Genomic DNA, 26526 nt, shown 5'->3' on the forward strand with positions numbered 1-26526 from the left:
CATGTTTTTCATTGTGGCTTTGCTCCTGATGGCCGAAAACATCAAACTTAAATGTCTCAAAAAGGTTAAATGCCCCTCTCCCGACAGCCCCATGGGTCTTATTCTGAGGGTCTGCGGGGCCTGGCATAAAGATAAGGCTGAGTGAGGGTCTCCTAAACTTCATCTTCATAATTCACACCATATCATTTACTTAATATTTTCTCTAAATCAAATCACTTTTTGTAACCTAAATTACTTAAAAGGAAACTTTAAATCACGTCTGTAATTGAGAACATACGAAGTATCCAAAAAATAAATATAGTGAAAGCAAAACAGTGTTACTAAATTCTAGATAGCTAACTCTGACTCCAGGTCTGCTCTCTCTGTTACCAGGATGGATTAGCAGGTGGTAGAGGACTTAATGACCTGCTGGCACCAAACTGAGACTTTCTCTTCGGCATTGCTAGCAGGGCTGAGAAAACGCTGAAAAGACAATTCTCTCCTTCTGCTAGTGCCCTGGGCCTCCTAAACCATCTTGTACACTGTTAAGAGAGGGGAAATAGCCCCCATGCTACAGAGAATGGATGTGTCACCAGTTTTGTTTTGTTTTAACAAATTTATTTATTTATTTATTTATGGCTGCGTTGGGTCTTTGTGTGCGCAGACTTTCTCTAGTTGCGGCGAGCGGGGGCTACTCTTTGTTGCGGTGCGTGGGCTTATTGCGGTGGCTTCTCTTGTTGCGCAGCACGGGTTCTAGGCGCGCCGGCTTCAGTAGTTGTGGCACGTGGGCTCAGTAGTTGTGGCTCGCAGGCTCTAGGGCACAGGCTCAGTAGTTGTGGCGCACGGGCTTAGTTGCTCCTTGGCATGTAGGATCTTCCCGGACCAGGGCTCGAACCCATGTTCCCTGCATTGGCAGGCGGATTCTTAACTACTGTGCCACCAGGGAAGTCCCAACCAGTTTTTTTTAGAGGTGGATCTTTAAAGAGGGATGGGGTGTCCTCCCAGGCTTCCCTCTGCCCCTTGGGTGGGCATCAGTCCCCACTTCTGCTGAGTCACTGCTTGTGGGGAAGGAGGTAGTTTCTGGGAAATGCCTTTTGTTCCTTCCCTTCCCACTCTTTACCTGGTTGGGCTTGGCATCCTGGGCTGATGATCCATAACGGATTAGCTGTAAAAACAAACCAAACCTGCTCGTCCTTAAAGATGTTATTTCAAGGGAAAGTTCCCAATCCTGAAATAAACCAGGTTTCAAGTAAGAATTTGAATTAATCCTGACAACATAATCCAGAGAGCAGGATTTGCCTTCAGGCTATGGGTTTTTTCTGTCAACCCCACTAAGGATAAAGAGAAAATTGAAGCAAGGGATCTTTATTTTCAGGCCAGGGAAAGATTATTATCATTGCTATTATTACCATTAAGCTTCCTTGAAGTGAACAGAATGTGGACATGAGAGCTCAGCTTTCTTCCGTCCTCTATCCCGTCTCACCTTCCTTGCCCCCTTCCTGTCCACTCCCTTCCATACTTTTGGAGGATCTATAAGGACAGCATTTCCCCAGCTTTGGTTCCTTTGAACACCAGTTTCTCCATTTCTGCCTCATCCACAACCCACCTCTACTGGTAGTTACTTTTTTTTTTTTTTGGTAGTTACTTTTTAAAAAATGTAATTCCCATCGTTTTGCTTAGGTAAGTTTGGCCCCATCCTAAAACAATGAGATCCATTAACTGAAGGGCTTGACTATCTAGCTGTATGTTTCCCCCAGTGCACAAAAAAGAGAAAAAAGTCAATGTTACAACACGAACTGAGCCCTACTGGGCACCTCGCACAGCCACGCCGCTGACCACGCTTGGTGGAAACTTCGAGGAGTGCCAGGGAGGCGCCTCAGTGAAGGCCCTCCGTAAGTGCTTGCTGGTTGACCACAGGGCGCCATCCCCACAACCTTGTTATCAGTGGTGCTCAAACTTTAGCTGCTGGAGAGCTTGCTAAAAGATTCCTGGGCTGCATCCGCGGAGACTCTGATTCAGCAGGTCTGGGGTGGGGCCTAGGAGCCTGCATTTCTAGCAAGTTGCCCCAGATGATGTCGATGTTGCTGGTCCAAGGACCACAATTTAAGTAGGTCTTGGGCTACTGGGCATCACAATCGCTTGTAGGTGCTTCTTAAGATGCAGATTCTTGGGCACTGCACACCAGACATTGATTCCTGAGGCCTGGCTGGGTGCCCGGAATCTGACATATCAACCAGCACTCCAAGGAGCCTCCAGAGACCACCATTATTAACACCTGGAACTCGCAGGTGAGGTGGAGAGGTGAGTGGCCCGCATCAAGGTCACTCTGCAGTCAGGGACAGCTCCTCCTCCCCTCTGCTTGGGCCTAAACCTCAGAGCATTCTGGACTTCCCTCTCCTCTCCTAACTCCACTTCAGTGTGTCAGCAAACCCTACAGCCTCTTCCTTTGAAACATTCAGATTTTCTTGAAAAGTCTCCAGCACATGGACTTGGGAATGAGACAGTAAATGAAACAAGGCTGGTGAAACGCTGAGGATTGTTGAAACTGAGAGTTCATTTTATTACTCACAATTTTTATGTATATTTGAATTTTTTCCAAAAAAAAGTTTTTACTTTTAAGTCCTGATCCAACAAATCCACTTCTGGGAATATATCTTAATGAAAATTTTAGATATAGAAAAAGACTTACAAATAAAAATATTTTCCAAATAATAGCAGTGAAAAATTGGGAACATACTAAGTTCTCATAATAGGACAACAATAAGCTATGGGACACCCCTCAGTGGAATTTTATATCATTAAAAACATTTATTCAGGCCATGTACCAACATGGAAAACATGATATACTATTAAGTGAAAAACAGGACATTAAATTGTAACTACTGCATGATTAAAACTATGCAAAGACTTATATCTTTAAAAAAGACTGACATTTTAAAATGATTTTATACATGCAGAATCTGACCACTTCCCACCACCTTCAAGGCAATGACCTTTGCCTAAGCCCCATTGTCTCTCTCGCCTGCATCCTTGTGACAGCCCCACATTGGTCTCCCTGCTGCTACCCTGCCTCCTTCCCATCTCTTCTCCACGTGGCAGCCAGAGAGGCCCTTCAAAAATGTAAATCAGGGCTTCCCTGGTGGCGCAGTGGTTAAGAATCCGCCTGACAATGCAGGGAACACGGGTTCGAGCCCTGGTCCAGGAAGATCCCACATGCCGCGGAGCAACTAAGCCCATGTGCCACGACTACTGAGCCTGCGCTCTAGAGCCTGCGAGTCACAACTACTGAGCCCTGGCGCCACAACTATTGAAGCCCGTGCACCCTAGAGCCCACTCGCTGCAACTACTGAGCCCACGTGCTGCAACTACTGAAGCCCGCGCACCTAGAGCCTGTGCTCCTCAACAAGAGAAGCCACCGCAATTAGAAGCCTGCACACCGCAACGAAGAGAAACTCCCGCTTGCTGCAACTAGAGAAAGCCCACACGCAGCAACGAAGACCCAACGTAGCCAAAAATAATTAAAAAAAAAAAAAATTCTGCCCTGCGCAGAAGTTCCTACTTCCCAGGGCTGAGGTGGGGGCTAAACCAGAGAATGTCCACAAAGCACTTAGCAAGCACAGTGCCTGGCACAAAGGAGGCATGCAACGAGAGGCAGTCAAATTATCAACAGCCATGTATTTGCCCTTGTCTCTTTCAAGTTTACAACGGGCTCTTATACATGCTTTATCTGATTGGGGCTGTTCAACAACCCCGTCAGTTTTATCACCATTTTATAGGTGAGGAAACTGGGTCAAAGGAATAAAGTACTCGCCTACAAAACACACTGAATCTGACTACAACTCCAGCGCCTTGACCTCCAGAGACATGAGGATTTGGCCGGCCCATTAGAGCCCCAGACTCTAAGGCGTGTGCCTAGTGTGGGGCAGCAAATGACATCAGGCAGAAAGCCACACGCCCCCAACCGCCGGATGGAGGCAGGGGCTCCCACGTCCCACAATGAGGCTCGTGAACAAGTCTGAACAGATAAACCATCTCTCAGAGTCCACCCAGGATTTAAAACATTTCCCCCAGACGGAAAATTCAAATGCCCTTTCTGTATAGTTTCTCCTACTAAGAGTTGGGCGGCAGCTCTAAGCAGCCAATGCCACCTTTGGTGTTTGAGATCCTTGTTGCCCTTCAGCCTCTGATTCAGTCTGCCATGAAAACAAAGCATCTCTTCCCAAAGGTCACCCAAGGGACACCGCTGCATGAAGCTCTGGGCCTGGCTCTCATCAGTCTCCTCTACCTTACCAGGATTGACTGTGGCCTTCTGAGGGAGGCCAGATGGCGGGGAAGTAATCGGCAGGTGTTAGACATGAATTTTAGAACCACAAGGCCAAAAAATCAGACTCTCAGGAGTCATGGATTTTTACAACTACAGCATCTGAGAGACAAAGAAACTTACGACTGTAACACCTTAAGCCTCATGGGCTTGGCTGAGATTATACTGGATGAGATGGGCAAAAAAACCTGGGAATCCAATGGCTCTTGGGTACTGAGCATCTTTGATCTGGTCAGAGGCTTAGTGAACACTCCCTTGTGAGAATATAGTCTGAGGCTTCCAGCTGCAGGAGGAAGGCTGGGAGGACAGGCCTTGGATAGCAGCTTAATGGCAAAATTCTACAACCAGGTCCCTTGGGACATGAGATCAGAAGAGGAAACTTCAGCGGGATCCTGCCAGGCAGCAAGTCCTGGCCCTGGTGAGGTGTTATGAAACCCTGATGGTGCCAGGTTTGTGGCAGGCCACCAACTACCAAGAGACTTTGAGAGCAATACCATGATGGCCTGGCTTGACGGCAGGTGCTCCTGCCGGGAATGTGCTGGGGGAGCAGCACTTAGCCGTCTTCGGGGTACTGACAGCACTGTGATTGATAACTTCTATTTGCATAGTGTGTACAACGGAGAAGAGTGTTTGTGCCCCAAACCTTGGCGATGGCCTAGGAAAGGGGGGCTGACGATGGCTCTGGCCAGGCAGTGGGGATGAGTCTGAGGGCCACTTTGGGGGTCATCTGGAAAAGCGATCAATACACCCACCCACCCCTGGCCTTATCCACATTCTGTTAAGGTCACTTCAGGTACCTATGTTAATGAACTTCACTGATTTTTTAAAATGAGGGAGAGTTCTAGGGGAGTCATGACCTTGTATCAAAACTATAAAAATCTCTCTCTATATATATAAAAAAATATCTCCGAACAGAGTTCAGCATCCCAGGCTGCTCAGAGCAGGGCAGACCAAAAGACAGAGGTTGGACTGCTTTGCTGGTGTGAGAAATTCCCAGGAGAAGCAGCAGGGAGCACATGAGAAAGGGAGATGGTCTGGCTACTAGAAGCTTGGAAGTCCCGTGCCCTGGGAGATGGACTGTCTTCCTCCTACTCCAGGAAGTCCCTGGTACTTTTTTCTGTTCTCTGATCCTTGGGGATCAATCCTGGGAGCACCTCTGGCTGCCAGGCCTGGCTGGAGGGAACAACTCAGACAGGCGGTATGCTCCAGGTCGGATCAGAACTCATCCCGCAGCTGAGGGGGACTGTCCATGCCGAAGAAGGAGGACTGCCTCCCCTGGAGGTCCCGTTCCCGCTTCACAAAGGCAGTGAAGGAGGAGACACAGTTGCCAATAAAGTGGTCAGCTTGGCCGAGGATGTACAGGTCGATCTGGGCCACCTCAGGATTCAGACTCACCACCTTCACCTGCAGGAGGAAGGGCAGGGTGTTTTAGCCAGGGTGCAGGCCTAAGTGGCCAGCTCAGCCAAGGCCTGCAGCCACCGGCCACCTTCTTTCCCTGTGCTGAAGTCACAGACAGACAAGGAGGCGTACAGAGGATTAAAATGTAGGGTCGGGGCACCCGAGAGAAGTGCTGCCCAGCAGCTGCCTTAGCCCCTCAGCTCCAGACACACCACTCATTCACACTCTGCCTTTGCTTGTTGGTTCCCTCTGTCGGGAATGCCTTTTCCCATCCATCACAGTCCTGACCATACTCTCAAGGTTCAGCTCAAGGTCACCTGAGGGGCTTGGCTTCTCCCACCACACCACGATCTGACCAAAGCGCACCCCACCCACTTGGTTCTGCTGCCTGGATGCCTCCAAGACTTACGTCCTGTCCAATCTATCCCCGAGGTATTCCCCAGAGGTGAACCCTTCTCTTGATGGATTACTACTCCCTGGCCAGTCACCGTAATCTCTTCTCCTCCAGGTCTACTCACCAAAGGAAAGTAGCCAAAGGAAACTTTTTCAGATTCCCCTCCCCTCCTACTCCTCCCTCTACCCCAAGCTGAGCACCCTTAACTGGTGTCCTACTGCTCTTCAGATAAAGATGACAAATCTTGAATGTGGCCTATAAGGCCTGTTCAGCTACCTCTCCACCTTGAGCTCCAGTCACTACACCAGTCTCCCTTCCACCTCAGGACCTTTGCACATGCTCTTCTGTCTGGAGTGCTTGTCTCTTTGCTCGGTTAACTCCTACTTAACTCTCACCCTGCAGCTCAAGTCACACCTCCTTGGGGAAGCCCTCCCTGTCTCCCCCATCTAGTCCAGGCTCCTCTGCTCTACACTCTCACAGAACCACGTTCTTTTACTTCGTAGTACACATCTCAGTTTGTAGCTTTCACTCCTTAGTGATTCTCTGGTTAACGTCTGTTTCCTGCACCTGACTGGGGCTGGGGCTGTGTCAGTTTGCTTGTCGCTGCTGGCTGGGGTCTGCCTCAGTATGCATCTGTTGACTGGACAAGTGAGTGAATGAGCCTCCACACCCAAGCCTGGCCCTCTCTTGTGGCGTATCTTATAATTCTTTGCAAGTCTCTTTTCCTGAGTTTAGACTGTGAGCCCTGGAGGGCAGCACCACGTCTTATTTATCAGTATCACCGGCTCAGCACTGGCCCAGCTTAACAGATGAGCAAGGCTTAGGTCAAGAGGAAGGGTGGGTTGAGCCCATGGAGAAGGGGGCTGAGTGGTGGGAAAGGGCAAGAACAGTGGCACAGGAACAGGAAATAGAAAATGGCAAGAAGCTCAAGGTATAACAAACATACCAACTCTAGAAACTCACAAAAAAACTCCCTGGGACTCTCCAAATGGGGGTGTGGGCAGAGTTGGGGCTGAAAGTGCTTTGCTGTCACACAGAGATTTCTGATGTAACAAAAATCATCATCTTGCTATTTGGATGGCAGCATAAAAATGATAGCAGCTTAACCATGGTCAAAATCCCCTGAACAATTCCACCCACGCCCTGAAACTTACCCGCTCTGTGTCATGCCCACTAAAATGAGCTCCGAGACCTCCTGGGTAAATTCTATTCCTTCATGGGACTTTGGTTTCCTTAGTTATAAAACGCAGGGGTTGGGTTAGAGGCGCTCCAAGGTCTCCGGGCTCTGATATTCTTCTATAAAGCGGGTGGGTGGGGACCAGAATGCTCTGACTCGGCACTTCCTCTACAAGCCGGTAAAAGAGAGAAAGGGAGCCCCTCGACATAAAGCCAAGGGCACCCACTGCTAGAAAGCGGATGTCTGTCTTTTAAGGTCTGCACAAGCATTTAGGGCCTTCATTCACTCAAAAGTCTTATTGAACGTTCACTATTAACTCCGTCATTTTATCGATACCTACTTACTTATTACCTATTCTTCACTCATACAGTAACAAGCCTGTTCTATTATTTACTCATATACTGAACACCTACTACTCACCACCTCTTTAATCATTTACTAAGCACAAAAGAGCCTTCCTTGTATTCATCAACCACCTACTTCTACTATCAATGACAGCTAACTTTATTCAGCACTTATTTTTTACTGGACCTGTTTTAATTTCTTTATATTTGATCTTCACAATTACACTATAAGATGTAGGCACTACTCTCAGTCCCATTTTATTGATGAGGAAACAGAAGCACAGAGATGTAAAGTAACTTGTGCAAGGCTGCACAGTGAGTAGAGCCCAAGTCCTCTGGCTCCAGAGTCCATGCTCTTAATCCCTCTGCTGCACTGGACCCCTACCAAGGGCCCACTCTTTATGGCCTTATTCACCAAACATTTACCAAGTGTCTACCACGTGTCAGGCACTGTCCTAGACACTGGAATGGCAAGGCGGGGTCTCAGCCCTGGAGGAGGTCAAAGCAACAGGCTACACCCTGAGGAGTACAATGCTGAGTCCACCTTGGATCCTGCTTTCAAGGAGTCACAACTGGGAAGGAATAAGACCTGTTTCTACACTAGTTTCACACTCTAGAAGGTGTCTCAGGAGGAGATGTGATAAAGTGCTGTGACAGCTCCCAGTAGGGATCCATTAGCGACAGGAGTGGAGGGAAATCTGCGGAGCACCTGTGGAGGTGTCTGAGCTGGGGTTTAAAGAAGGGTAGGAACTGGAAGGGAACCTGATGTTCAAGTAAAAGCCTGGTGGTGGGAGGACGTGAAGCATGAGGTGGGAGCGGCAGACCACCCTGGTGCTTCCTTTGATTCCCTTCCTGCTGCCCTCCCACCAGGCCCACGCCCCACGTGTACCTTCCCTTTGAAGAGCTGCTGGATCTCGGGTACATAACTCTCAGAGTCAGTGGCAATGTAGACCGACTGGGCGTTCAGCGCCGTCACCCAGAGCTTCAGGGCGCGCCTGATTTCCTTCAGGTCGGGGAGGCACATGGTCATGGTGAGCGGGGCGGCGGTGTGGCGGCTGTAGCCCACGCACTGCGGGGAGGCCATGAAGTGGGCGCCGGCGGTCCCGTCCTTCAGCATGGCGCACGCATTCTTCTGTGGGGCGGGTGGGGACACAGCTAAAGACGGCCACCGCCCGCAACCCCAGAAGCAAGAGCCAGGAAGGGGAAAAAGGCAGGCAATACAGGAGGAGCGCAACTATTTTTTTTTTTAAAGCATTGAGGGAAGAGGGAAATGCATCAAAACAGTTAACGGTGGTTATTTCTGGGTAGTGGGATATTGGCTTTTCACAATTTTTTTTTCTTGGTATAACTGCACTATCTGGGACTTCCAGCAGAATTCTGAACTGTGGTGGTGACGATGGGCAGCCTTGTCTGATTTCTGACTTCAGTGGGAACACTTCTGATAGCTCCCAAGAAGTACGTGTTTGCTGTGGGTTTCGGAGAGATAGCCTTTATCAAGGTAAGGTGGGTCCCTTGTATTCCTGGTTGGTTAAGAGTTGTTTTTCTTTTTTAAATCATAAATGACTGTTGACTTTTTATCAAGTGCTTTCTTGGCCTCCATTGAGATGATTATATGATTTTTCTTCTTTGGGTGTTAATATAGTGAATTTCACTGCATTCCTGGGATAAATTTTACTTGTTTGTGTTGTGTGTTCTTTAATATGCTGCTGGATTTTACTTGGTAATATTTTACTTAGGATCTGGGCATCTATGTTCTGTATGAGAATGGGCTGTACTTTCCTGAGTTGACCTTATCTGAGTTTGGTATTAGCATTATGCTGGCTTTATAAAAAAAAAAGCATCTTATATCTTCTTATGTTCTAGGGAAGCATAAATGGGAACTATCTGAAACCACTGACAAAATACTCTGGGCCTGGCTCCTTTACTTTGTGGAAGGGGGCAGGAAGGGGGGCAGGAAGGGAATCTAGTGGGTAAATGTGTGATTGCTTCCTCAATTGACACTGAATGAATTTTGATCTACTTTCTATACTTTTCAGTATTTTTCAAGTTTTCAACGATGAGTATTTCTCACATACATACATATATATCTTCTTATGTAAACTAAGGAGATTGTCTACATTACTCCAGTTATTTTCACAGGGAGGATAACCTGATGAGTTTTCTGCACATTTAAGCAGCTGCCAAATTTGGAGGATGACATTTTCATTTCTTGGGAGCCCCACCCAACCTCCAGAGCTTGTTTTTCAACAAGGAGTCTACTGGCTAAACACTGAGCTGGGATAGAGGACTGTGGGCTGTGGGGCTCTTTCTGGCTTGCTGTCTGACCCAGAGCCTAGCTTGATACCTCAGTTTATCCATCTGTGAAATGAGGATAAAAATGGCAACTGTTAAAATGAAAACTGCCAAGCAAGCGCTCCGGAGCCACATTTCTGACGTGTCTGCGGTGGAATCGTGGGGCACAGTCCCGTGAACTTGGCCAAGTGAGACCTCTCTGCCCTGGCTAGGACGTGGTGCAATGGGTTCAGTGTTCCACTCCCACAGGCATGGGCCCTGCTCAGAGATGTGTCCATCCCGGCCATGAGGGGAAGGGGGAAGTTACCCAGTCGGAGCCAATGCGCAGGTGGATGCCCACATAGGGCCGGATGAGGTGGGCACGGATCTGGGCCTCCCCTGTCCTCACCATCTCATCTGACCACACCATGTACTTCTGGAGCGGCCTATGCTCCTCCAAGACAGGGAACTGGGCCGGGGCCCCTGGCAGGGCAAGCACTGGATGTTCCTCTGGAGAAAATCTAGGCATGAGACAGAAGGAGAAGAAGTCAGACAGAGAGCGCATAGCGAGTCCAGCCGCCACCCCCAAGGGAGAAAGGACGGCGTTGCACCATGCCCCAGAGACCCTGCGGAGGGGCCCCTGCAACATGCAAGAAGCATGAGAGGTTGTGAAACCCCAACGGGCTGATAAGAGACCTTGGCGGCGGCAAGAGGCACAGTACGCAATACTGTCCCGCCACATGGAATTTACAACCCTCTTTGATTGTTTAACAATTAAAACTTTACAGTAGAGCATTCCAACCTTTTGTATGTCATGCTGGCTTCCAATCTGTGGTGCGGTAATTCACTCCAGGTTGGGGTGTCTAGACTGAGTCTTTGCCATTTTACCCACACAGTGGGATCGGGAAGTGCAGCTGCTGACAGGTCACACTCCCAGGGAATGTGTACGCTGGATGAGACCATTCACTCAACATTTAACACGTTATCTACGGATTGCTTACTATGTGCTGGGGGCCAGGGGAGAATGAGACAGGCGTGGTCCCTGCTCTCATGGAAAACACTAGAGGTCTGTAGATGCCCCCCACATACCCTGCCGAAGGCTCTCCCTCCCCCTTGTTCACAATGCACCTTGTAATTATTTTACCCGAGTCCAGAAAAGTCTGCTGGACTCAGGCTTCTGAAGTCAGTATCTCCGCGTGCCTAGAACAGTACATGTAAGAGCTCAGTAAAGATCTGCTGACTGAATAGAGTGAGGAGCAAACCTGTGCTCCCTCATTAGCTAAGCCCAGACTATATTCCAGCAACATGAAATGCCCCGCTCTTCCATAAACTTGCAATGCACTTTCAAACTCCAGATCTCTGCAGACCTCTCCCCTCTACCTGGTATGCCTTCCCTCTGCCAGCCAAAATCCTTTTCCTAAAATTATGAAATAGGTACAGGCACTCTGGAAAACAGTCTGGCAGTTTCTTGTAAAACTAGACATGCAATTACGATATGACCCAGCAACTGTACTCTTGGGCATTTATCCCAGAGAAATGGAAACCTATATTCACACATGAACCAGTACGCGAATGTTCACAGCAGCTTTTTTCATAATAGTCAAAAACTGGAAACAACTCAGACGTCGTTTAACAAGTGACTGGTTAAACAAACTGCAGTACATCCACACCACAGAGCACTATTGCAATAAGGAACCGGCTACTGATACAGGGAACAACTTGGATGGATCTCAAGGGAATTATGCTGAGTGAAAAAAGCCTCAAAAGGTCACATACTGTATGATTTCATTTATATAACGTCTGTGAAATGACAAAGTTGAGAAAAAAGTAATGGAGATGGGATTAGTGGTTGCCAAGGGGCTAGGGTGTGTGTGTGTGTGTGTGTGTGTGTGTGTGTTTAGGGAGGTGGATGTGGTTATAAACTGGCCACACAAGGACCTTTGTGATGTTAGAACCGTTTGATATCTTAACTGTGGTGATAGATACACGAACATACACACGTGATAAAATTGAATAGAACTAAGTATACACACACACAGAAGTGAGTACAAGTAATACTGGGGAAATTTGAATAAGATGGATGGACTGTACCAATGTCAATATCCTGGTTGTGATACTGTGCTATAGTTTCGCAAAATGTTATCATTGGGGGAAACTGGGTAAAGGGTACATGGGATCTCTCTGTATTAATTCTTACAAGTGCATGTGAACCTACAGTTATCTCAGTAAAAATTTCAAGGAAAATTTATTAAAAATTTCAGAGCATACAGGATAATACAGAAAATAATTTAACGGTCCACCAAGCTGTGACCCAAATTAGCAAATATTAACACTTTACTTTGTTTCAGATTTTAAAAAATATACACCTGAATAAAAGCTCTACCCTATGATCTCTTTCCCGCTTCCTCCTCTTTCCAGAAGATACTGTGGTTTTATGCACGATTACACTTTACTATTTATATTAAAAGGTATTATTCTGTGTGCTCTTTACACAGTGCAATGGCAAAAGCATGGACTGTCAAGCCAGGTGACCTTGTTCTAATGTTGACTATGCCACTTACTAACTTGGGCAGGTGACTTAACCATTCTGTGCCTCAGTTTCCTTATCTGTATAATAGAGCTGATAATAGTTCCCACTTCATAGGGCTGTTGAGAAGATCAAATGGATTAATGTAAGTATAGCATTTAGCACAGCGCTTGGCGTGTAGAAAGCTCTCAGAAAATTCTCTCACCATCACCACCATCATCATCATCATATTGCATGTAACCTATTTCAACTTTTAAAAATTCAACTCAGGGACTTCCCTGGTAGCGCAGTGGTTAAGAATCTGCCTGCCAATGCAGGGGACACATGTTCGATCCCTGGTCTGGGAAGATCCCACATGCTGCGGAGCAACTAAGCCCGTGCGCCACAACTACTGAGCCTGCACTCTAGAGCCCGCGTGCCACAACTACTGAAGCTTGCGTGCCTAGACCCCGTGCTCCGCAACAAAGAGAAGTCACTGCAGTGAGAAGCCCGTGCACCATGACGAAGAGTAGCCCCCACTTGCCACAACTAGAGGAAGCCTGCACGCAGCAATGAAGACCCAACGCAGCCAAAAATAAATAAAATAAATAAATTTATTTAAAAAAAGTCAACTGTTTTAGAGGTTTGGCCATGTTGATGGCGTGGATCATGTGATCGTGTTAGTGTCTCTTTAAGTTTTCCATTTGCACGAATAAACTGCAGTTCACCTATCTAGTCCCCTCCGCTGGTCAGTGAGGCTGTTCCCAATCTTTCCCCATACGACAGTGCTGCAATGGACATGCCACTCTTTCTTCACACCCAACCAAACACCTCGCTCCACAAACGCCTTCCAAAGTTCTAAGACCAGTTGCCGCTCCCAAGCCTCAGCTCCTAGGGGAGGGCTCTGTCCCACCTCTCCTTTGCTGCCTTCTGCACACTGATGTGCTCAATAACCACCTTCCCCGGCCACTGCCGTGAGGGTAGGCACCCAGCACTCTTGTTCACCATGATTCCTACACACACTGGTGCAAGGCCTGTGCCAAGTAAGCCACAAGCAAGTGTTCATGGACAGCTTGGCTCTATCTAATCCTCGTCTTGTCAGACTTTACATGTACATACATGTGACAGGCAATGTTCCATTTACTTTGTGTACATTAACTCATTGGATCCTCTTAAGAGCCCCGTGAGGTAAGTACTACTGTTAGTCTCACTTCACAGATGAGGAAATTGAGACACAGAAAGGTTAAGTAGCATGCTCATGGTCACACAGCTAGGAACTGGTGGAGCAGGGATTTGAATCCAGGCGATCTCCTCCAGAACCTTTGTTCTTAACTACTATACCTCACTCCCAGCTCCCCCACCCAGTCAATAAGCACCTCAAAAGCTGAGTCTGTGGCTTATTCTTCTGATTCCCAGCCTAGGCACAGGCCTCAACACATAGTAGGTACAATAAATATGTTTAGAGTGAATGAATGAGAATTCAGGATCTCACCAGAAAGACCAGATCAGGTTGTCAGGGGTTAGAGGAAGAAGTAAATAGTAACTGAGTACCTACTATGGGCCAGGCCCTCAGCTAAGCGACTTTCATAGGCCACCTTAAAGGGTTTCAAATGGAAAGCAAAGCTGTGATCTCCCAGGGGGCTGGAACATTAGGATAAAATCAGGATCTGCTCCCTCCTTGACCTCTTAGAAAGTACCTGCTGTTGACCTTTGGTGAATTCCAAATCTGGAATATCCATCCCCTCTACCTGGATCTGGATCAGCACACATAGCTGTCCCAGTGCAACGCCAGCTCTGACATGACAAGCAGCAAGAGGCCGAGACGGATGCGCTCATTTGCTCCCAATGAGGGAGGAGAGTGCTGTTTGGAAAGAAAGCTTGACCAGGTCCATCTGTTCACAGCCCTGACGGCTGACCCTAAGTCAGGCCCTTAGCCTGGTCACTGCCCAGCTGAAGAAGGCACACTTTCCTGCTGCTGGGTGCAGTGAACCTCTGGGGTTCTTCACCCACCACCACACGGACGCTACTGAGATCCCCCTACCAAGCTGGGGTTTCTCCATGCACAGCACCCGCATGTGTGCCCAGGATACACCAGTGGATGGATACTATGCTGAGTGCAGAGGATGCAGGGACATGAACGAGACAGAGTCTAGTTCTCAATGTCCCTGACATGAAGAACTACCTTTCCCTGCAGCTCTTTGCATGCCTGGCTTCTTCTCATCCTTCAGGTCTCAGCCCTGCCAATTACATGTCACCTGTTTATGTCCTCCCAAGGAGGCTGCAGCCTGGGAGAACGATAAGCCACGTGCTCAAATACCTGTTGCCTTCATGCCAAGAGAATGGTTCAGCATGATGGTTCATAGCCTTCCAACAGTGAATGTGCAATAAATAATAAATGTCTGTTCAATTAAATCTCCATCGGGGTATTCACAGACTCAGAACCAGCAGAGCTGGAAAGATCCTCAGTGGGAAATCACTTAGTGGGGAGAAATAACTCTTATTCTCTTTTCCTAGAAGCCAGTTTTCAGCTGGACACATAGAAGCCCCAAAAAAGACATTTCTCAGTACTTCTTGTAGCTAGGTATGGCCACATGTCTAAGTACTGGCCAATGAGCTGGTGTAAGCAAGCTATAAGGAAGGCTCCTTAAAAAGGTGAGGATGTGCCCTTCTTCTGCCCCTTTTGTCCTTCCAGCTACCTGGGGCTTCATGAGTCATCTTGGCCCATGAGGTGAGACTAAGGATAAAAGCCAGTACTGGGGGAATACCTTGGTGGTCCAGTGGTTAGGATTCCGCGCTTCCACTGCAGGGGGCAGGGGTTTGATCCCTGGTTGGGGAACTAAGATCCCGCATGCTGTGCAGTGTGGCAAAAAAAAAAAAAAAAAAGCCAGTACTGGGAAGGCTGAGCAGAGATGGGAGCCTAATTCCTAGGCACAAGGGAGCTGCCCTGCAGCCCTGGGTTGCACAGCCCAGTCCTTTTTTACTTAAGAAAACAATGAACTTTTATCTTGCTAGTCTGCTGTTATTTGGGGTTTTCTGTTACATGTAGCTAAGTTAAACCTGGTACACCCGGACCTGTGGCCACCAGCACTTTTAGCTGATATACAAGCGGGTTACTGGTTGAAGGCAGTGGGGGAGGGGAACCGAGCAGTTCCAACTTGGCCCCCGTTGCTGCCCCCACAGCACTACAGCGCTTCTCCAGAACTCTAAAACTCAAAGAACAGTTTGAAAGTGACCGATCTTGCTCAGTCCCTTCATTTTATAGATAGAGCACTGTGGCCAGAGAAGGGAAGCAATCTGCAGTTACACAGTGAGCCAGGGAAGCAGCTGACCCTTTCTAATGCCATTCTCCCTACACCCATGCCCCTGCCCCCAAAGGACAATTTTCTACAGCAAGAAAGTGTCTACTATTTAAGAAAATGTTTAAAATACTTAAACTCTCGAAACTCACCCCTGCAAACACTCACAGGATTCTTATCAGACTGCTTCACCACGGCCTACAAAGCCCTGCACAGTCTGACCCCTGCCCACTTCTCCAATCTCCTGTTCTATATGGCAGGTTAATTCAAGTCTCCTCCCATTGGGTGGGCTCTATGTTCCCTCCCAATAGCATTTGGCAGAGGTAACGGTGTCCTGGTTGCCAGGCCCAGGCTTTAGGGGGCCAGCAGCTTCCACCTTCTGCCTCTTGGAGCACGCACTCCCTGGATGCACCCTCTCAGAACCCAGCTGCCACGCTGTCCGAAGTCCAAGCCACACGGAGAGGTCAAGAGTATACATGCCGGCCGACTGCCCCAGCTGAGCTCCCAGATGACAGCCAGCACCACCTGCCAGCCATGAGTGAGCCCTCTTGGACGTGCAGCCCAGTTGAGCCTTCAGATGACTCCAGTCCCAGCTGACAGCTGACTGCAGCCATGTGAGACCACAAGCAAGAAGTGCCCAGCTAACCCAAGTGTCCATCAACAGATGAATGGATACCCCACACACATACCCTACCCAACACACTCCACTGGCATCGAGTGGAATACACACCAGTTAACCATTTTTTGAAATCTCATGCTTTTACATGTTTAGAACTGATCCTGCCAATGATATTTACTAACCTGATAAATCAATTACTCCTCAGAAAAGATAGTTAATTACTCAATTACAAACTATATGTCATAATTTCATTTAAGTTAATATGTATAGGTATACATTGTATATGTACATAAAAATACACCCATTTTTGGAGGGTGGAAGTATACATATCAAAATTCTAATAGTTTTTGGAGGGATGATGGGATTATGAGTAAATTTAATTTTCTTATTAAAAAAAAACAAAAAAACCCACCAAATGTGGGTGGGTATTCCAAAGAGTATTCATCTTAAGAAATTAGATGTTTAACATGGATTGGAAACTTTGTACAGTTGGGATTCCATAAAGAAAATGGAAAAACAAAAGCGAAACCAAAGACGTGCCCTGCTAAGCCCAGTCGACCCACAGAAGTCTGAGCAATCATTCTAAATTGTTGTTGAGCTACTGAGTGTTAGAGTGGTTATTACACCATGGTGGACGACGGGAACACCCTACCCTTCTCCTCCTGAAATGCTCCACGCCAGCCACTCTGGCCTTTCTGCCCCTTGACCACACCAAGCTTGTCCTGCCTCAGAGCTTGCAATGTCCCCACCATGAAGAACTATCTTTCCCTCCAGCTCTTGGCATGGCTGGCTCATCCTTCAGATCTGTTATGGACTAAATGTTTGTGCCCCCCCACCCCATCAATTCATATGTTGAAGCCCCAACTCCCAATGTGATAGTATTAGGAAGTGGGCCTTTTGGGGGCAGTTACATTTTGATGGTCATGAGGGTAGAGCCCTCGTGATGAGATTAGTGCCCTTGTAAGAGACCAGAGAGCTTGCTCTCTCTCCAACATGTGAGGATACAGTAAGAGGCAGCACCTGCAAGCCAAGGAGTCCTTACTAGAACCTGACCACGCTGGCACCGTGATCTCAGACATCCCAGCCTCCAAAAGTATGAGAAATAAATGCCTGTTGTTTAAGCCCCCTAGTCTGTGGTATTTTGTTATAGCAGTCCAAGCTGACAAAGACAAGGTCTTTGCCTGTCAATCACACATCACTTGCTTATGTCCCTCACAGCACTATGTCTTCTGGGACTATCTTATGTAAAAATGTATTCACTGTCTCCCCTGTTAGACTCAGCTCCATCAGGGCAGGGGCCTTATCTGCTTTATTCTTGCCTGTCTCCCCAGCATCCACACCAGTGCTTGACACTCTGGCGGTGCTTCTTACATGTGTGTGGAAGGAAGGCAGCTGCCCAGGTGGTCCTAACTCTCTCCAACTGCCTCCAGGGACCTCATCTTCCCCACTAGTCTTCCTTTCCCAAAATTTGGTTGTAAGGCACAAGCTTCCCCAAGCCCTTACACAATTCCTACAACTCAATGAACTGAAGCAAGACCATGGGGCCGTGAACAAGTGTTTCAGCAACATTGTCCGACTGATGCATCCAGGCAGCCCTGTCCCTTCTCTTCCAACCAGGACTGTGTGCTTTTGGAATTTGCTCTTAGAGCTGCTTTTAGAGCTGGTGTCATGTTTTTTTCCCCCTTGGCATTTTAGAGGCAAATCTCCATCCTTTGAGGACAGGTCTGCCGTCTGGCAATAGCTCTGGGTCATTCAGAGCTGAATGGGGAGAACCAAGCAGGTGATCAAATGGGAATCAACAATTCCCTATCCGGGATCAACAATGAGGGGGATTAGACTCTGCCAGGACTGAGTATCCTCAGTAGCTCATGATCTAGCTCTGAAGGCAAGTCCCAAATAGGAATTGGCAGCTATTAAAGGCACAGCTCTTTTCTCCACAGTGATGAAGAATGGGTGCTCTGGAGTCAGGCTGCCTGGATTCAAATCCCAGCTCTGCCACTTCAAGCTGCATGACCTTAGGGAAGTGACTTCACTTCTGTCTGTCTCAATTTCCTTACCTGTAAAGCAGAGATGACAATAACACTTGTCCCCCAGACTCATGGAAGCATTAAATGACCTATTACCTTAGAAGACTTAGGGAGTGAAGATTTAGAACAGCAACTGGCACAAGTAAGTCCTAAATAAATATTAGTTCTTATTACCTATGAAAGCCTTACACACAGACCCCTGCTGCCCAGTCAATAGCTGCATTACCTTGGGCAAGTTATTTAGCCTTACTGAGCTCAGTTTCTTCACCTGTCAAATGGGAATTGATCATAATACCCATTTCATGAAATTTCTCAAAGACTTAAATAAAATAAAGTATGTGAATAATAGCAACAGGTAACACTGACTGGCCCTCTACTACGTGCCATGTGATTTATATTGGAGGCAGATACCATAGTGCTCCTTCCATTAAACTAAGGAGGAAACTCAGGCCAGACAGCTGGAGTGGCTCACTCAGGGTCATCTGAGAAAGAGGTAGGGCTGGGTCAGAGCTCAGGGCCCGTCTTATCCTGAGCCTGTGCTCGTTCCTCTGCATCAGTCTATCTTTGTCTTACTAAATGCCAAGTGCTGGGACCCCACAAGAATTCATAAGCCCCTCATGGTTCCTAACCAGGTCTGACGTCTAGCCCACGCTCTTTCTTGCCACACTATAGCATCAGGGGCAAATGTACTATGTTAGTGTCATCATTATATCTAGACTGTAGCCAGCTGAAGGCTGAGACGGGGTCTTCCTCATTTTACGCATCACCTCTGGCCTTTGAGCACTATGTCTCTTACGTGACAGATGCTCTATAATATTTCACAGCCTGTGCCTATGCCCTGCTAACCTATTTTTTTTTTTTAATAGGGCTTACTGAGCACAATTAATAAAAGCACATCCAATTATTATCAGGATGACATCATTTCTCTGTCTGCACCTGAAGCTGTTTTTCTCTAGAAGCAGCTTCCAATTTTCACCTTGTGAAGAGGAAGGTAACAGGGGAGTGATTCTCACGCCTAGAGGAGGAAATCGAGACTCATGTGACTGCACAATAGTCTTTTATGACATCCTTTATTGGCTGATAACTCTTGCTCACTTTGTGGCAGGTCAACGTCCCACCGTGTCGGGGCGTTGAGATGGGAACAGATCACATAGGATCCCAAGTTCAACAGACAGAACAGCTGCACCTTTGGTCTCATACATCAGGGTGTGGTAGAGGGGAAGAGGGCCAGGAAGGCGCTGAATGCCCATGGGCCCCCCACCTCTCCCCTAATCCCAGCAATGCTGCCCCCTCCACATACCTCTGGATCCACTGGTCTTTGTAGGAGGCGCTGAAGGAAATGCCTGCAAAAAGCTCAGACCTGTTGAAACTCACATGAAACTGATCCCAAAATGGGCCAAAGGGGTTTCCTTCCTAGAGAAAGAGAGTGGGCAAAGGCCTTACTGAGCGGGAGGGAAAGCCAGTTGGGGATGGGGCCAAGGAACTGTGGATGGGGGAACCCTGGGCGATTTGACTCAGGCTGAAATACTCTAATAGGACGGGCCAGTAGGAATATCACTTCGTAATTTCTGGGCTGGGTGCTGAGGAGGGCAGCTCGGCCTCCAGTCTGGTTTTCAGCAGGCAACGTTCACCACATATCTGAAGGAGTCTTTCTTGCTCGTGTGCCATATGCCGCTGACCCTGCAGCATTGGTGGGGGTCTGGGGAGGAAGTCAACCCTGGATTTGGGACCATGGACTAAGAGCACCAAGAGACCTTCAAGACCCAGCTAATCCAATGCCCTTATTTTCAAGATGGAAACCAGGACCCAGACAAGGTAAGACATTTGCTCAAGCTCACAGAGCAAGTGAGGGCAATGTTGGGGCTGTAAGCAAGGTCTCCTTTCTCAAATTTCCAACCACCCTCCTCAGACTTTAGCATAAGCACTGAAACACATGTTGGGGATTGTCTTATTCCCAAAGCGCCAGAAATTTACAAACTTCTACTGATAAATATGACAGCTTCTCATTTACGTGCTGAGAGGCAAGAAAGTATACAAGTTAGGAGGGTGGACAATGGAGCCATATTACCACAACTTATTTGCTATTATGATTTTGGGCAAAATATTAAACCTCTCTTTGTTGCATTCAGTGTCCTCTCTATAAAATGGGGTATTAATAGTACTTTCCTCACAGAACAGTTTAAGGATTAAGTGGGATAATATGTGGAAAGCTCTTAACATGGTACCTGGCGTGTAGTAAGTGCTATGTGAGTATTAGTGATTATTACTGATGAGGCACTTTACAGTTTACAAGCACTCTTACACCTGGCCCTCATTGATACTTTATGAGCAAGACACAGCAGGGACTGGTGTCTTTACTTTGTAGGTAGAAATAAAGGCTCAGAGGAAGCAAAGTCCTCTGCCCAAAGTGACACTGCTGGCAAATGCCAGAAATGGGACTTAAATCTCCATCTTTCTACTCTAGGCCCTTCTGGTGCCTTCCCCCACATACTGCTATCGCACAGTGTCTCAGGGGCCTAGAGGACCTGGAACAGGCAGAAAGGGTCTCCCAGACCCACAGGACCCACCTTCATGGGGCATGTCTTCTTATCAGGGCTTCGCTGGGCTGCCACCTCAAAGCAGTATGCCACCCGTTTTCTCAGGGGGCCAGTGAGTAGGTGCCAGCTTCTCCATGAAGTCCTCCAGGCTGATGACCCGATGGTAGGCCTGGAGGGCTCCAGCTTGAAGTACTTCTGGTAGGACACATGGAGCTACAGGAAAAGTGGGGAAAAGGAGGGGGCGAGGGTCCCTCCTCAGTATCCTAGTGGCTGTTTCAAAGACATTCATTAAAACCGTATACTCTAAGACCCAGACAGCTTGGACTACATGCCAGTAAACAACTTTTGATAAAAGACACCAAAGTTAGAACGGAGGCTGGAGAAGACATCTGCAAACTAAAGAACAACAGTAATATACCTCATATTCAAAAATGCCTGCTGATTTATAAGAAAAAAGACAAATGATGCAAGAGAAAACATGGGCAAAGGATAGGAGTGAGCAACTCACAGCAAAGGGAACCCAAATAGCCAACACACTCAAAAGATGTGCAAGCTCACGAGAATTAGGAAAAAGAAAATTACAATGCCAACAAGACACCACTTCTTACCCATGAGACCAGCAAAAATTTAAAAGCTTAACTCTAATTACTGGAAAAGATACGGCTGATAGTAGAAGTCTACATTTTGGAACAACTACTTTGGAGTGTAACCCCTTACAAGCATCTAATAGAATTTTAAATGTGCCCTCTACCTCTAGGTATTTGCCTTAGAGAATCCTGCCCTTTGTACCAAGAGATGGATAAAAGGATGCTCAGTGCCACAATGGAAGTAGTACAGGAAAAAACTTGGAAGGAGTCATACCAAAAGACACTAAATCCATGATAGTGGTTGCCTCTGGGGGTGGGGGAGGGACTAGAAGTAGCCTCGAGCCAAGACACACAATCTTTTAACGACTTTATCTATAAACTTTTATTTCTTTTATTAACAAAAAGAAAACATGAAGCAAAGATGAGAAAGTGTTAATGATTATCATTTCTAGTGGCAGATACATGGATGGTGATAATAGTAATCTCTGCATTTTTCTGGACTTAAGAAAATTTCTTAGAACACCATGAAATAAAATTTAGACTTTATCCTATAGGTCAGAGTTCCCAAGCGTGTTCCACTAGTTCAGGTGGGCAAAGGGTTCTGCAATAAAAAGGCTCCAGAAATAAACAGGCCTGGCAAATGCTATGTTAGCAGGTTTCTTTACGACAGGACTTCTCAGGGCCTTTAATATGCTAACATGCATTTTGAATCTCCAAATTTGGGGGGAATGAGGAATTGAGAACACAATTTCCCAAACTGACTTAACCACTGCACCATTCCTGCACGAGCTGTTGATGTTCCAATGAACAGACTTCGAGAACCTTAATTATTAGCAACAAGGTCTTGCTGAAGGATTTTAAGCAGAAATAATATGAGATCTGCTTTCTTGAAAGATCACTCTGGCGGCAGAAGAGAGAATGTACTAATGGTAAGATTAGAGGAAGGAGAGGAATTAGGAGGCTACTGCAATGGTCCTTTAGTTTGTTCAAGTATTCATTCAACATGTATTTTTGTTTTGTTTTGTATGCTTTGTTTTTTTCAACATATATTTTTGAGCATCTCCAAAGTCTGAGAGATGGGGAAGCATGGACAGGTTAAAAAATGTAAAGGGAGGTGAAGTACAGAGTAAAGGGAAGCATTTAGGATGACTTCTAGGTTCCTGGCCCAGGTGAATGGCGGTGACATAAACTAAGGCTGGAAATATAGGTGGTTACACAGGTTTGAGGGGAAAGTTCTGGCTTTGTGAACTTCAGATTATCTGTGGGTCATCCAAGTAGACCCAAAGGCATAGGAGTTAGAAACACGAGGCCTGTGGTCAGAGGAGAGTCTGGGCCATAGATAAATTTGGGAGGTACGTGGAGAAGAGTGAAAGCCCAAGAGTCAACAGAAACTTATAGCAAAGCAAATAATGGTAATAAAAGCAACTAATATTTACTGAGTGCTGGGTTAGCGCCAGGTGCTGTACTCAACATGTTTCATAGACTTGATCATCTAATTGTAAGAGGTAGGAATACAACCATCTCCAGTTTATTTATGAAGAAACCCAGGTGGACAGAATCTAGGTAACTCCTCTGAAGTCACCCAGCTAATAAGCAAACAGAAAGAGGAGACACATCAACATTTAAACAGTGGGTGGGGAGAGAGGAGCCCCTGATGCAGCACAAAGAGGAAATTGTGGATAGGCTGGGCTGAAGCAGGAACAGGCTGTGTCTTGGAAGCCAGGGGAGTAGGAAGTGCAAGAAGGAGAGAGGCACACGGGGCCACGTGCCACCGGGAGGTCCGTTGAGATAAAGACTGAGAAATGACTCCTGGATTTGGCAATTCTGAGGTCCTTCGTGGCCTCTGTGAGAACAGTCCCAGTGGGGAAGGGGAGCCCAACTGGGGTAGGTTGAGTAACCCGTAGAAAGCAAGAAGTGGAGACTCTGAAAGACTCCTAGCTGAGAAGGCAAGGTGAGAGAAGGCAAGCAAACCAGAGGGAGACCAATGGCCAGATCTAAACTATAACAGTGAGTACAAAAAGTCAGAGCATCAACAGCTCCCGGTTACTAAGGACTCCCTGCATCCTAAGCACTTTCAATTGATGGCCTCAGCTGATTCTAAGAGGGAGGCATTCCACAATCACTAACTCACTGAGGGAGGTAGCAACAATTATTACCAGCCTATTTTAAAGATGAGGAAACTGAGGCACAAAGAGGTCAAGTACCCTGCCCAGGCTATACGGCTAGTAAGTGGCCAAGCCAGGCTATGATCTCAGGTACTCTGGCTTTTAACCTTTCTAAATACAGGCATGTGCAGGAAAAAATAAAACCTACGTTTTAGGCTGTAAGAATGAGATACAGTGTTTTGTACATACTAAACATAATTTTTTGAAGTTTATTAAAAACTTTCAAAGTCAATTCACTAAATATTAATTCAGTTCCTACTGCCAGGCCCCTGGAGTTACACTGTGAACAATGACAGACACAGGACTGGTGGAAGACATAAAGAACATGCAAGAAATTAGATGATGCTGGGCTTCCCATGCTAAGGGACCCCTTGATGAGGTGAGAGGCAGTGCTGGAGCCAGACTGCTCCAGTTTGTGGCCCTGGACATGTTATTAACCAGCTTGTGCCTCTGTTTCTCCTTCAGAATTGATAATAGCAACCATCACCTCTGACCAATGGGTGGGACCAAACAAGGCTGGAAACGGAGTCTGGAGGTTCAGGTCACAGGCTCTGGAGTCAGAGAGACATGGGCTTGAATTCCAGTCTACTACTCACAAGCTGTGTGAGCGTGGGTAAGTCACCTAACCTCTCTAAACCCATTTCCTCATAGGGATGTGATGGGAAGGAAAAGAGCTAATCCTGATGCAATGCTCAGAAAGAGTGCCTGGCAGACAACAGGTGCTGGATAAATGTTAGCCAGTTAGCCAGGGAAGACAGTTCTGGGTGGGGGGGTAGGGCAAACTCAGAGGGGTGGGAGGTGAAGCCTACAGAAAGACTTGGGGTCAAGCAGAGGTGAGCAGGATTGGGGAAAGGTGGACAAGGGTCAACAGCAGGAGGTACTCACATTGGTGAAAGGAGGCTTGTGATGCTGGTACTCAATCCAAGGAGGTACAGCCAGGGTGCGGTTCAACAGCTTTGCAAATGCCAGGGAGCCCAAGAAATGATCAGCCTGGTTCCCAAAGCGCCCTGGATGGTATATTGCAGGTGAAGTGAGGACTAGGGCGTCGAGGGCTTGGGGCATGCAAGGCTCAGAAAGGATGCAGAGCCAGGAGTGTGGAGGGCCAGGACACCAAGGAGAGCCAGGGGACCTGGCAGCATGGGATCAAGTCTGGACTCCTGGGTCTGACGGTCAAGGCCCTTCAGGCCCTGCCTCTTCTGCCTCAGCCACTCCAGGTTCTTTGCTGTTTCTCAAACATGCTCTACACTTCCCATCCCCACCCCATGCCTTTGCTCTTGCTGTTCCATCAGCCAGGAGTGACCTTCTACTTCTATTTCCTCCCATCTGCATGTGAAGGGGTAACTCCAATGCCTCACTCACCGGGATCCTTTCACTACCTCTCTGCCATATTCAGTTCCCCTCCTCTGCCTCCCACCTTGGATATGAGTTACTTGTGGTTCTTCACTCTTCCTAGAATGTCCTTTCCCATTTCCCGGCCTTTGGCTGTTTCCTCAGCCTGTGAATGCCTCAGGTGCAAGGTCCCTGTCTGACTCTTTCTGTTATCCCCAGCATGGCATCCATTCCTTCATTCCACAAAGATTGTTGAGAGGCCACAATGTGTCAGGCTCTCTGCTAGGTGCTAGGACACAGGAGTGAGCAAGAAGGACAAGGTCTCTGCCTTCAAGGCATTCACAGTCCAGGTAGGGGGACAGTAAACATATAAACAAATATACAGTGATAAATTTTGATAAGTTCAAAAAAGAAGTGAAAAAAGTTTGGTGATGGAGAACAATGAGGAGGAGATTATTTGGGTTGAGGTCAGTGAAGTCTTTTCTGGTGACATTTAAGCTGTGGCCTGAGGATGGGAAGGAGTTGGTCTGGCACAAGGCAAGAGGAGGGTGTTCCCGGCAGAGGGAAGAGCACAGGCTGCAGGACCTGCGTATGTGTAAGGAACGGAAAAGGATAACTGTGCCTGCAGCTGCAGGGTCTGGGGAGAAGGGTGTGGTGGAGATGATGCGCAGAGGGCCACATCATCATGGTTAGGAGTGTGGAGGATTTTAGGAAGAAATAACTTTAACAGTGACGATCCACCACTCCCATTTAAATTGCACCCCTCAGCCAGCTTTTAGATTCTCCCTTACCCTGCTCTATTTTATTTTCCATAGCACTCATCCATAAATACTATGCGGGTTACTTATTTTTTATATTTATCTTTTATGGGCTGTCTTTCCCACTAAAATGAAGGCTCTAAAAGGGCATGGGGCTTTCTGTCTTATCACCATCGTATCCCTGGAGCAGAGAACAGGGCTGGGCACATAGTAGGTGCCCTATAAATATGTGTTGAAATGAATGAAAGAATCGCCCAGAGCCAGCGTTGGGGTCAGTGACATCAAGTCCTGCCCACTAACTCCATTTACTGGACTCGGGGCTGGCTTAGGCCTTGTGCAAGACACATCGTAAACCTCTCCCGGCCTCAGTTTTCTCATCTGCCAAACGGAAGGTTGGACACAGAGGTCCCCTCAGTGCCCTTGCAACTGGGGCAGAAAGGCAAGGAGCAGGCCCTGCCCCGCGCTGGGGTCCTTCCTGGACCTGTCAAAGCGTCTCTGGGCGCCTCAGAGAAATGGCTTCTCCTCTCTGGGCCTCAGTTTCCCCATTTGGGACAGAAGGCTCGGGAGGCCTTACCCATGCATGGCAGTAGAGCAGGTAACCCGCCGGGTCCAGGAGCCCACAGCAGCCCCGGGAACGGCAGAAGCAGCAGCAGCAGGAGAGACACACGCGGCGGCAGGGGCGACGATGCCCACGCGGCGGCTCCCATTTCGGCCCCAGAGCCAGGGCGCTCCGCGGCTCGGAGGCGGGGAGGGAAGGAAGGGCGCGAGCATCCGCCCCGCTCCCGTCAGCCCCCGCGCGCCGCCCGCGCGCCGCCCCG

General features: G+C 47.7%; 1 protein-coding gene across 1 annotated transcript; it reads right to left on the reverse strand.

The window, feature by feature from the left end:
- Nucleotides 1-1584: 1584 nt before the first annotated feature.
- Nucleotides 1585-26491, reverse strand: POFUT1 (protein O-fucosyltransferase 1). Its single transcript, XM_036826140.1, is given in 9 exon segments — nucleotides 1585-5704; nucleotides 8503-8745; nucleotides 10213-10405; nucleotides 19633-19745; nucleotides 20900-20968; nucleotides 20970-21043; nucleotides 21046-21082; nucleotides 24507-24628; nucleotides 26283-26491. Coding segments are annotated over 9 exon segments (1173 nt in total). The 5' UTR covers nucleotides 26416-26491; the 3' UTR covers nucleotides 1585-5515.
- Between the last annotated feature and the right edge of the window lie 35 nt (nucleotides 26492-26526).

The sequence above is a fragment of the Balaenoptera musculus genome, chromosome 15 (genome assembly GCF_009873245.2).
Source record: "Balaenoptera musculus isolate JJ_BM4_2016_0621 chromosome 15, mBalMus1.pri.v3, whole genome shotgun sequence".
Classification (NCBI taxonomy): Eukaryota; Metazoa; Chordata; class Mammalia; order Artiodactyla; family Balaenopteridae; genus Balaenoptera; species Balaenoptera musculus.